At 47.9% G+C, this 13,153-nt stretch overlaps 1 protein-coding gene across 1 annotated transcript in view; it reads right to left on the bottom strand.

Moving 5' to 3' along the window:
* Nucleotides 1-13,153, bottom strand: part of LOC134957816 (uncharacterized) — a 153,930-nt gene that overhangs the window by 42,784 nt on the left and 97,993 nt on the right. The window contains exon 11 of the mRNA XM_063940036.1: nucleotides 7,537-7,604. Within this exon, the coding sequence (XP_063796106.1) occupies nucleotides 7,537-7,604 (68 nt within the window). The remainder of the gene's footprint in view (nucleotides 1-7,536; nucleotides 7,605-13,153) is intronic.

Genomic DNA, 13,153 nt, shown 5'->3' with positions numbered 1-13,153 from the left:
TTCCTGCGCAAGCGGTGCTGCTGCCCTAAATAGCTCCCATTTTTGACGCGACAGCGCATCTGCGATCACATTCTGCTCGCCGGGCACATGCCGCCACTAAACCTCGCAGTAATTTTACTACTGGGGGTGACGAAGCAGACTGATTGTTTATTGCTTGCACCCCTCCCATGTTGTCGCACCAAAACTGAATACGTCTGTTCGCGAGCCTCTGGCCCCAGATGCCTACCGCTACCACTATGGGAAATAACTCTAAGGCTGCCAGGTTCTTTGTGAGGCCTTTCTCCTTCCACCTGTCTGGCCATGACTCTGCACACCATCCGCCTTGCCAATATGCCCCAAAACCTGTGGCCCCCGCCGCGTCCGTGAACAACTCCAAAGCGCGGCTTGACTGCGCAGCCTTAGGCCAAATGCGCACCCCATTGAAGTGCTGCAAAAACCCCTCCCATACCAACAAATCATCTTTCAGGTCCCTGCTGATGCGTATGAGGTGGTGTCTTCTCTTCACACCAGCAGTGGCCCTCTCTAATCGTCTCTTGAAAATTCTACCCATGGGGATTACCCGGCAGGCAAAATTGAGGAGGCCTAGCAACGATTGCATCCTCTCTAGGGTGACTTTGTTAGCCCTGGCGCATGCCCCTACTTCGTAGCCTAGCTTCTGAACCTTCTCTGCTGGAAGCCGGCACTCCATTCTCACCGTGTCTATCTCTATGCCCAGGTAATAAATGACTGTTTTTGGGCCTTCCGTCTTTTCCGTGGCAATTGGAACCCCGAATTCGCCTAGCATACGCTCTAGCTCCTGCAGCAACTGCCCGCATTGATCTGATTGCACTGGACCTGCCAGGAGAAAATCATCTAAGTAATGCACCACCGCCTTGCGCCCTGTGCGCACCTCCAGGCACCATTGCAGGAATGAGCTGAATGTTTCGAACAATGCGCAGGATATGGCGCAGCCCATGGGCAGGCACTTGTCTATGAAAAAATAACCGTCAAAACAAAACCCCATGAGATGGAAACTGTCTGGGTGCAGGGGGAGCAATCTAAATGCTGATTCAATGTCTAGCTTTGCTAACAATTTTCCTTACCCCTGCCCTTTAACCATAGCAATCGCTTGATCAAATGACTGGTATTGTACTGAACATTGGGGGTCATTCCGAGTTGTTCGCTCGCAAGCTGCTTTTAGCAGCTTTGCACACGCTAAGCCGCCGCCTACTGGGAGTGAATCTTAGCATATTAAAATTGCGAACGAAAGATTAGCAGAATTGCGAATAGACACTTCTTAGCAGTTTCTGAGTAGCTCCACACTTACTCGGCATCTGCGATCAGTTCAGTGCTTGTCGTTCCTGGTTTGACGTCACAAACACACCCAGCGTTCGCCCAGACACTCCTCCGTTTCTCCAGCCACTCCCGCGTTTTTCCCAGAAACGGTAGCGTTTTTTCGCACACTCCCATAAAACGGCCTGTTTCCGCCCAGAAACACCCACTTCCTGTCAATCACATTACGATCACCAGAACGAAGAAAAAACCTCGTAATGCCGTGAGTAAAATTCCTAACTGCATAGCAAATTTACTTGGCGCAGTCGCACTGCGGACATTGCGCATGCGCATTAGCGACTATTCGCTCCGTTGCGACAAAAAAATAACGAGCGAACAACTCGGAATGACCACCATTGCTCCTCGTCTAGGGCCTCATTTACTGACTCCCCTTGTGGGAAAGATAGGTGCTGAATGAGCCTGAACTTCCCTACTGCTTTCTTCGGTACTAGGCCCAAAGGGGAAATTACTAAGCCTGGCAGCGGTGGGGCCTTGAACGGACCCGCCATCCTATCTAGGGCCAATTCCTTAACAATTTTTTCGCGTGCTGCCTCTGGCTGCGCGCAGATGGAGTGCAGGTTCGTGGTGCATGCGCTTGGGGCGACGGGCTTCCTTATGGGATTCCTAAAACCCCCCCAGGAAGCCCTCCTGTAGCAGCTTGGCTTCTGCCCGCATGGGGTATCTGGACAGCCACTCCCAGATTCCCCCTAGCCTCACTGGGCTAGTTGCTTTTGCCAGAGACAGTCGCTCCGGATACCTTCTCACCTTGCTGTCCTTTCTGCTTAAAGCACTCTTTTTCTGGGTGACTCCCGTTACAGAGGGTGCAAGCATGTTTAAATCTACAGGAGGGTCTGGTACAACACGCATCATTAAAGGCATAGCATTTAAGCTTGTCTTGCTTGGCTGTGCCAGGCCTCCCTGCTAGCTTTTGCATCGCGCTACCCTTCTCGACTGTGCCCCTAGCCTGCACTTTAAACCATAGCCCAATGTCTCTCGCGCCAAACTTAATTGGCTTCTGTCCCTGCGCTCTGAGCCTGAACACCTCGCGAGATTTGCGCCAAGCTTGTTCCCCTTGATCCTTATACATGGAGTAGATGAGGTTAATGTACTTCAACATATTCATCGCCATGTCGGGGTACGCGGCCACATAACAGCCTGAGTACGCCAACATGTCAGTTACCCAGTGCTCAATAGTTTTATAGGACTCTTTCTGCCAACTCCCTTTCTCGCTACATCTTTCCTTCTCCATCCAGCCCTCCTCAGTAAGGGAACATATATCGATAAAGTCTCCCTTCACAATCTCCTTCCTGAGCCGCATTGGTAGGTGCGAGTCTAGCGCGTCTATTTCATGGTCTATCGCTCCTCCCTGCTGCAAGAAACCCGACTTAACCGTCTCAGCTTGCCCTATTCTGCTCAATACCGCGTCAGCCCCTGTGGCTGCCAACTTCTTTTTCTTAATATTCTCACGTGCCAAGCGTAGCCGCTCCTTTAGCTCTTTACACTTCTCATCATCCTCTGACCCAGACTCACTTTCCCCCCCTTCGGTCTGCTCACTAACCTTAGCCCCCAATGCCCCTGAGCTCTGCACAATGCTATGCAAACCGCCCTGCGCTAAATTGGAAACTGCAAAACTTTGTGCGCTATTACCCTGCACTAACATGTCATTTACAGCATAAGCATTACACGCAATAGTTAACTCACCGTTCCTGTGTGATGGCGATCCGTTGCTTCCCAGCGCCGCGCTTGCCTGGGCGACGGCCTCTGTCCTCAGCCCCTCTGCAGCGCTTGTCGCGGCGCCCGACTGTGTTGCTTCTTGGCTGGAAGAGGCCAGTGCCGCGATGTTCTTGGGTACGCTTAGGTTCGCCGTCCCCCCTCCTCTGGCTTCCGTCAGAAAATCTTGCATCGCCTGTTGTCCACTGTAGGGGGTAGTAAGGTCGTGGTAACCTCTCCTGGTGGGGGAGATCAACCGGTGGGAATGGGTGAAGAACCCCTGCCTACCCTTCCGGGATCTGTTGTCCTCTGATGTCGCCCGGTGATGCTCCATATATCCCTGGCGGCCGGGGGTGAATCCTGGCTGCCGTGCGGGGCTGTTGTATTTCTGGGTTTCCGCAAGAAAGACCCACTTTCCCCTCATCTCTGGTGACCTTGCTCGGCTGCCTCTGCTGCTTCCGCTACCTCCCCTGTGCCTCGATACGTGGTGGCTGGCTAGCTGCCCGTATTGTAGCCGAGCGCTGCTGACGATACGATCCTGTGGATGGCTGTTTTTTCTGCTGCAGCACCATGCTGCTGCCCCGCTCCTCCTCCCCTGATTCATGCCTGTCTGACTCCGTGCCCTCTGCCAACACGTCCACCAGCATGCGCTGGCTCTCCGCTTCTGCAGCTGCATCCTTGTCCCTGGTACTGCTTACCCCTCTGCACACCGCTCTCTTGCTCGGATGCCCTGCCTGTGTCCGTCCTTCCGCTCTCCGACCACCAGGAGGCGCTCCTCTGCTCCCTTTCCTCTTGCTGGGCTGCATGTTTCCTGGACGGGAAGTGCCTCTGTGTATGCTGCCCACATGCTCTATGTACCGAGTGGGGTTGATTTCTCCTCCGCTCAGGCCGACCTCCTGCATTCCGTGCTGCCTGATTGATGCCCTGGACTGCTGGGGCTGTGTGATTAACCTCCATGCCCTCTCACTGTATGATGTGTCCCTGCTTTCCTGCCTGGATGTGGCTGGATGTAATCCGATGCCTCTGCTGTTGATTAGATGTGGATGCAGACCAAAACACCCTTGCTGCCTGGAATCTGGCTTGTCCCTTTGTTCTGGCTGGAGGTAGCTGCTGCTGCTGCTGCTGCTGTTCTTCTGCGTCTTGTCCTTGCTGGGGGGCAGGGCCGGTTCTGGGGCTTTGCGCGCGTGGCTTCGTACAGGGGGCGTGGTCATTCACGCCCCCTGTACAGACTAGTGTAGCGCTCTGAAATGTGCCCCCCGCCCCCGTCATCGCGCACCGCACAGTAAAGGACCTCTCCACGAAGCGAAACTCTAGTTTCCCTTCACAGCGGCCAGCGCCAGCGGGGGGCAGCGGGCAGCCGGGGGCACAGCAGCAGCGGATCTTGCCCTGGTGCGGAGCCCTCCGGAAGGCACCGGCGCCCTCCGGAAGGCGGCGCCCCGGGCAAAAGTCCTGCTTGCCCGTGGCAAGATCCGCTACTGCTGGTGGGGGGGGTGAGTGCACTCAGCCCCCCCGGCTCCCAGCATATAAGTCTCCTGCTGCCCACTCCCCTGCAATTAAATCCTCTAACCCTCACTGGGCGTTATGATCAGCCAGGTGCTAAAAGGGGGACCGGTGTGCTGGCTGCTACCTCCCCCCATCCCCCCTGCCTGGGGGGGGGCTCCCTCCATTGCCCCCAGGAGCTGCCTTGCGTCCCTCCCCCTTATCTGGCTTCGGGGGCCATCTTTGGCTACCTTCGCCCCTTATAGGACAACACTAGGGTACCCTAGGGACACTAGTGCCCAGAGTCACAGCACTGCCACCGGCTAGAGAGGAGGGGGCCCTGATGGAGCCTGCACATGGGCCTCCTCCTCTATATATATGCCCCTAGGCCTTATTCAGAGTTGCAAGCAAACAGAATCACAAAATGGAGCTACAAAAAAAGTTGCATTTCTGCAGCCTATTCATTGTCAGTCACATTCACACCTGTGGCTCCGTCCCCTCTATGTACCTGGTTCTGATGTGTCTGGAGTATGACAAGAGGCGCGGTTTCACTGATAGAACGGATTATGGCCCTCATTTCGAGTTGATCGCTCACTACTGATTTTTGCAGTTCAGCGATTATGGCAGAACGGGGCTAATCTGCGCATGCGTATGCACCGCAATGCGCACGCGCGTCGTACAAGTACAAAGAGCTTTGTGGTTTTGCACAGGTGCTAGCGACGCTTTCAGTCGCACTGGCGGACGCAAGGAGATTGACAGGAAGTGGGAGTTTCTGGGTGGCAACTGACCGTTTTCTGGGAGTGTTTGGAAAAACGCAGGCATGGCCGGGCGTTTGCTGAGCGGGTATCTGACGTCATTACCGTGTCACTCGTCGCAGCAATCATCACACAAAATAAGTAACTACAGGGCTGGTCTTGTTCTGCACAAAATGTGTTTGCAGCCGCTCTGCTGCACAGGCGTTCGCACACTTGCAAGCAAAAATACACTCCCCCGTAGGCGGCGACTATGTGTTTGCACGGCTGCTAAAAGTAGCTAGCGAGCGATCAACTCGGAATGAGGGCCTATGGTAAAGTTGCAGGACACAATGCATACGCATCATTGTGAAATAAAATCATGTGACAGGATAATTATTTATGTCACTGCCCCATTGTGGCGGAACCTATACAATATACAGTATAACTATCTTAATCCTGATACATTGCAGAATTATAAATCAATGTCTAATACAAGATACATTTTATATCAAGCATAGATTGTAAGCAGTGATGGATGACGCTAATCGTGTAGCTGCTGCATCTTCATAGACATTGCTTGTGCAAATGTCACAGCCACTGGGATTTCTACCGAGACGCCCACATTTTGTGTCTCAGACCTGCTGCTTGCATACAATGCTGCTTCATTGGTCACACTATCAAACATCTGAGAAACCCTATGATCGCTCAGAATGTCTGATGGAACTAAGGCGCTGGAGCCTTTCTGACTGTGTATGGAGATGATGTTGCAAGCTGAGACACAGGGCCGGCTCTACCATTAGGCAGCTTTAGGCGGCTGCCTAGGGGTGCCAGGACCTGGAGGGCGCCACTGAATTCATCTAGCAAAAAACTGAAGGATGTCTCTGTATGCAGCCTCCTCTTTTTATACTGTGCTGCCTGCTGCTGCAGATCTAATCAGGTGCAGCCACCACTATCAGGCTGTACAACATAGTGCCTCAGTGCTTCCTCTGTGCCACACGTGTAACATCAAGTCATGTTAAGGCACATAGGAGGCGAATATAACTATGGCTCCCAAGGGGCGCCCGCATGGCGGCTCCTCATAGCCCTGATGGACCTCCTGCAGGAGGGTTGCAGGTTAGGGGGCACCAGGTTGAAGCCTTGCCTAGGGTGCAGAGAATCTTGCACAAGCCCTGCTGAGACACCCCTTTGAAACGGTCGCGACACACCTGGCTTTTTGTAGCCAAAACACCCCCACCCCTCCTGTTACCTTCCCTAAACGATCATTGTCTGTCAATAGTTCTGCATCCTAATCCACACTACGACCGCCATCACAAGACCATTGCAGCACATGCGCAGTGCGACTCAGATGTAGACAAAACAGCAGCAACTGTGTTAATGTCATAATTGTGTCCACCACTTAATCAGTCCCTGAGTCCTTTACTTCTTCTCTGTTTGTAATTATCCAGTCTTGTACTATGGGCCTAATTCAGACCTGATCGCTGTGCTGCAAATTACACTGTCATGCGATTAGATAGTCGCCGCCCAGGGGGAGTGAAAATTCGCCCCATGCAAGTGTGCGATTACATGTGTACACTGTGCGAAAATTCCCCTCAGTCAGCGGACAGCTGCAAAACCGTTCACATCACACTCACCATCGAATGTTTTTCCCATTCTGTGCAGTGTGTGCAGTCTGTGCGCAGCTCAATACTTACTCCTCCAGTGCGAAGGAATCAGGCTGATCGGTGCCGGAACTGACGTCACACACCCGCCCTGAAAACCCTTTGGAACGCCTGCGTTTTTCCAGACACTCCCTGAAAACGGACAGTTACCACCCACAAACGTCCGCCTTCTGTCAACCATCTTGCGAACGCCCGTGCGATCAAAATTTTGGCACCATCCTGTCGCTGTTTGGCGCCTTGGGTGCTCATTGCAGTGCATACGCATGCACAGTAGTTAGATAATCATCCCGCTGTGTGAAAAGGCACAGCAGCGATCAGGTGTGAATCTAACTGACATATACGCCAGCATTTTCACTATATAAAGTATATGAAAATTACAAAGAATATATCAGAATATCTTTTTTGTATTCGTCTAACCTTTTTTATAGTCAAAACTCTGGAGTAAATAGTCTATGGCAGGTGAGGCAGTGCCTCCCCTGTCTAACTTTTCCGCACCTCTCTGATCAAAGCTCACCAAATTTCCAGCAGTTTATACTGCTGCATCAGTGTATAATGCCCACATGAACCATTTGGCACATAAATTGTGTGAATAACTGGCTCTGGTACTTGCGATATATAACTAATAATAACAATACAGCAGTTACCTTGATTTTCTATGACTATCCATCCTTGGAGAACTCTGCTCGCTCGTCAGATTAGATTCTTTTATAGCCTAAACATATAAAAATGTAGACAATATAGCATTAAAGCAAACCAAGCACATAAACGGAACAAAAAAAGGCTTTAAGAGTTCATTCAACAGTTAAATATTGCAACTAAGACTGATATAAAAAAACTAATTTTTTCTTTCATTGAAGTTGAGTCAATTCAGCGCGCAGTCAATAGTGACGGGAAGGATGTCACGGAGCTATTCAATTCAGTACGCTGTAAAGGCCAACTACAGGATTTCTGTTTGCACACCTCCTAAGGTGCAAGCAGAAATCCGGCAAAACTAGTACAGCAATGCCGTTTTGTGCCTTAGTTCAGACAGCATCGCGCCAGTCAGTTAAGTTGGAGAATGCCCGTTTTCACAACTAAACACGCGGTTTAAGGTGCAAGTACCGGCATTCTCTGACATAGCAGCGCACTGAATTAAATAGCTCCGAGACTCCTTCCCAGCACTATTCATATCGCGCTGAATTGAATCGACCCCATTATTTTAATTGTACATGTCGCTTCCATTCCTGATGCCAGAATAATTTTCAGGGCTGAAGGGAAGGCAGTTGCTTGGAGGGCAGCATGATGGTAATGAATTGGAAAGTGATATTTAGGCAGCACTACAACCAAGGTGATTGGGTAATTGGGCATATTTATGTACTTATATATATATTAGAGATGTGCGGGTTCGGTTTTACTCGGATCTCAAAACGGCATCTTATTGGCTCATGGATGTCACGTGTTTTGGATAACCAATAAGAAAAGACTGGAAAACCGAACTTTAACCAAGTAAAACCGAACCCGCTCATCTCTAATTTATATATATATATATATATATATATATATAATATAGAGTATCCCATATCCAAATATTCTGGAATACGGAATATTCCGAAATACGGAATTTTTGGAGTGAGACTGAGATAATGAAACATATGTTTTCTGATTGCTCAATTTACACAAACTTTGTTTAATATACAAATGTATTAAAAATATTGTATTAAATGACCTTCAAGCTGTGTGTATAAGGTGTACATGAAACATAAATGAATTGTGTGTATGTACACAAACTTTGTGTAATGCACAAACTTATCAAAAATATTGTATAAAATGACCTTCAGGCTGTGTGTATAAGTTGTAATATAATAGAGTATCCCATATCCAAATATTCTGGAATACGGAATATTCCGAAATACGGAATTTTTGGAGTGAGACTGAGATAATGAAACATATGTTTTCTGATTGCTCAATTTACACAAACTTTGTTTAATATACAAATGTATCAAAAATATTGTATAAAATGACCTTCAGGCTGTGTGTATAAGTTGTATATGAAACATAAATACATTCTGTGCTTAGACTGTGTCCCATCGCCATGATATCTCATTATGGCATGCAATTATTACAAAATACAGGAAAATACGATATCCAAATACTTCTCGTCCCAAGCCTTTTGGATATGGGATACTGAACCTGTATTCATATATATATATATATATATATATATATATATATATTGTCGAGGTCGAAAATATTCTAAGCACATTCATCACATACAAACACCACACAGATAGCCCCCATGCGGGTGCTTGTTCTGCTGTGCGTGCGCATACTCGCAAGCTACGTATAATCGCTCACGCGGTCTTGCGTGTTAGCGCGTGGTATGAGTAATTACTTTAGCATATGCATTCGCATGGAAAAGCCACAAAGACATATCTCATATTTAATTCACATAGTACATAATTTACACATAGTCTACACGCACCACACCAGCGAGTTCCATTTGTTTAAAAGGTACAACAACAGAGGGATTCGACTTTACAGGATATGAAGGGACAGAATTAGTTTAGCAGGTGGTGTTTGGTATCCAGCTGCACAGTATTTTAAGAGCAATATTCCGGTAGCAGTTTGCAGAAGATAGCACGCTCCTGTGCATATCTATGCGCAGGAACAGAATACTAATATTACACTGTATTTACTGTACTCTGATATTCGGCGGGAACCCAGTGGATAACACCTGCAAGTGCACCTGGACCAGGCATCGCCCTCCTATTCAAACCGACCTATGACCCCTCCTGTACTGTAAATGATCAGCCCTTTGACCTATGGGTAAAGAGATTACAGATTCCATTGTTTCATGATTTGGACTAATGTATAAAAGCCACACTGCCTGGCCGGTCAAACATATTCTCTGAAGGTCATCTTTCCAGATAGACTGAGGACCGGAACCGGGTGGCACTGGCGAACAAACGTATGTATCCATTGATTGTAGCCTCTTCTCTTATTGTGATTGTATTATTGTTGTAACCCCCTTTTAGTCAATAACTGTTGGTGGGTCGGATCCCAACATTTTAAATACAATTGGTGTCGTGTTCCTTTCCTACTAGGGGTTATAAAGTGTATTCCGCCTCACGTGTAGCTACTCTGTGCTTACAGCGTGACGGCGTGCGTTTTACACACACACACTTAGCGGTCACAGCGGCCTGCCCAAATTTAAGTTTAAGATATTGCTTTTTCTTCCTGAAAGTTAATCAGCATTAACAATTGGGGGCTCTGTCCGGTTCTTCTCACACTCTCAGACTTGCATGCCATACCAGACTTTGATCTATCAGCAAAGGGTGGAGACACATGTTAAATAACCTTGCATTGTGCTAAAACCAGTTTGTGCTGTTAGATCACGTCTGTTCTGTCTAGTCTAGAGAGGTGCTGAGGTAACCCGAAGGACACAGGAAAAAAAAGCGGTTAAAAATCTGTGTGTAAATTTTTGGCGCAAAAAGCGTACACAAAGCGTAAAGATACTTTGCATTATCTCTCACATATTGTTGCCATAGGTTAACAGTCATTTTAGATCTGTGTGAAATCGCATACATTTGTTTACTATATATATATATATTTGAAAGAGTGTATTAATGGTGTAATTGTAAAACACGACACGCAGTTCTGACCTAGTCGTTTAGGTTTATACGGAACAAGTGTGGGTTGTGTTAGTGAGCGATAGTAGTTTTATTGCTCACATTTATCGAAATAGTGTGGTTTATTAAATTGCGGACGCATGTTTGTACATGTGGTACGGAACATAAGGAAGGCGTACGGAAGTGTGCACGTGGCGTAGGGTCTCACAAATGGCATGGAGGCACGCATGGTCGTGTGTTTACGCAAGGTTGCATAGAGTTGCGGGTGCAAGATATAACCACATGATAGCTGTTCAATTTAAGGTGGGATTAGACTTAATACTGTAGCACATAACTATCAGATTTCAAAAGCAGGTTACCGTGATATTTTGTTTAAACTGTACTACCTCTGGAGTAAAGTAACCAATCAAAGGGAGTGATATTTTTCTGTACAGAAAAACACAGTGTATTTGTGTGAGCTGAAAGGAGGAGTGAACGGTTGTTGAACCCCGGAAGTCGGGATCCCGTGGTGACACTGAGTAAGCAGAGGCTCGGTGGCATAAGGCGGCTGACTTACGTTAATAAATAGAGAAATACGCAAGTTGTGAGGAGATTTGCAGAGGAGCGTGATATAGAATTGTGCATTGTGAAGTTTAGAATTGTGAATTGAAGTAAAGGTTTTGTGTTACGCTCCGACTGAGGAGTGCAGCTTGTGGATTCGACTCCAGTGGTCGTAGGGCGGATAGGTAACAAGTACCTGTATGCTGTGCGATTGGACCGTGCGTTTATGTGTGCGATACACGGCGCAACTTGATACCCTTTTGTGAGCTTTTGCGTAAACCGCTGTATCATTAGCGCCATGTAGAGCATACGCTAGCAAGATTTGTGTATAACAAAAAGGGAAGTTTTCGCTGGTCTCTCTCAGGAAAATCTTCAACGGTAGATATTCACTGGAAAAGGTAAGTCAATCCTAAAACTTTCAGTGAATAGAAAATCAGATAGGGTCCTCACTGGGTACGCGGTGTTCACCATTGGAGTGAGTCGTGGTACGTTAGCGGAGTAGGAGTAAGTGGTAAGCGCTCGGAAGACTTTCACCATCACCTTGATTGTGCAGTTGGGGATTGCGTTAGCAAGCAAAAAGTCCGCAATGGGATCCAATTGCACAAGAGAGGGGCATTCGGTAGCCAGGATTCAGGCTGGAGAATTGCGGCCCAGGGGGTCAGCTCGGTTTATTATGTGTGAGAAGTATGGTCCACACACGGAGGCTTTTGCAATGAATGGGTGCGTATGACTGCTGAAGATAGGGCATCATTCCCTAGGGTGGGCAGCTTTGAATCAGAGGTATTGCAGAGCATAAGGATTAGAATATGTCTGATCAAATCTAGAAAACAGAGGATCAGACTTACCGACTGTTTAAATCTGTGGCAGCAAGAGGGGGAGGTGCAAAGGGAACTGGCTCACATAGCAAGTTCCAAACCTAGCGGGAAAGCGATTGTGAGTGCACCACCACTGCCATATGTCAATGCGGAGAAATTGGCTACAACCAATGGTGCATTGGTAAAGGATAGCAAAATGATTAATCAATGTGTTAACCCTAACCTTTGCCAGTTTTATCCCGTTTTGAATGTTCCCCAAGGTTGTGAGGAGGATGACGAGCCCAACACGATATCGGCACTCTCTTCAGCAGCCACCATACAGGATACTCAGGTGGGCACGGCCCAACCGGCGAGAACAGTAGCGATGCCCCCCAGCGGAGGGGTGAGTGAGGTCGTGTCCACCGGTAAGTACGGTACCATACATTATGCAGAGACAATAGCTCCCCGTATTATAGAATCAAACAGGATGTAGTTGAGTTAAATCCAGTCAGGGTGATTGCAGTGCCCAATGGGAAAACTGATAGGGAGTAACTCCCATCAGGGACATTGCAATGCATTGTCCTTGGTCCCGATCAGAACTGAGATCGATTATGTCAGAATTCCCAGATCCCAGAAAAGATCTAGTTGGATGCCAGAAATTTATTAAAGAATTGGGCAATGCCCATGAGCCCACAAATAAAGATTGTCGAACAGTGCTACGAGTGAGTTTACCCTCAAATATTGACATCCCAAAATTCATAACTGATTGTAAACTAGATGCAGAAGTGCCTCTCACTGATGAGTACAACCAGGAGAATGTAAAGTAAATGAACCTACAATTAGGAGTGTATTTCTCTACTGTTGTTAAATGGAACAACATTTTCTCCATAAGACAGAAGGACAGGGAAATGGCATCCGAATATTTCCATAGAGCATTGCAGGAAATGGCTAGATACACTGGGATAGAGGATATTAAAGAGAATGCCAACCACAGGGAGGTAGCTGTCTCTGTGCTAATGGATGGATTAAAGGAGGCACTGACGACGAGGGTGCAAACCTCTCTGCCTAATTGGAGAGGTATCTCGGTGGCTGCGCTAAGAGAGTCCGCCATCGAGGATGATCGTAACATCAGTAAACACAGGGAGTCACAAGGGGATAAACTCATGATGGTAAGTATACAGGCACTTACAGGAAAGTCCCATCAGCCTAAACCCCAGACCCCTGATGGTAAGTCACGGTCAATAGTATGTTTCTATTGCAAGAAGGAAGGACATTACGCAAGGGATTGTAGGAGTAGAGGGACACATAATGTATATAGA

Source organism: Pseudophryne corroboree, chromosome 1, assembly GCF_028390025.1.
Source record: "Pseudophryne corroboree isolate aPseCor3 chromosome 1, aPseCor3.hap2, whole genome shotgun sequence".
NCBI lineage: Eukaryota > Metazoa > Chordata > Amphibia > Anura > Myobatrachidae > Pseudophryne > Pseudophryne corroboree.
The sequence above is the reverse complement of the archived record's forward strand: the minus strand, read 5'-3'. Positions and strand labels throughout refer to the sequence as shown.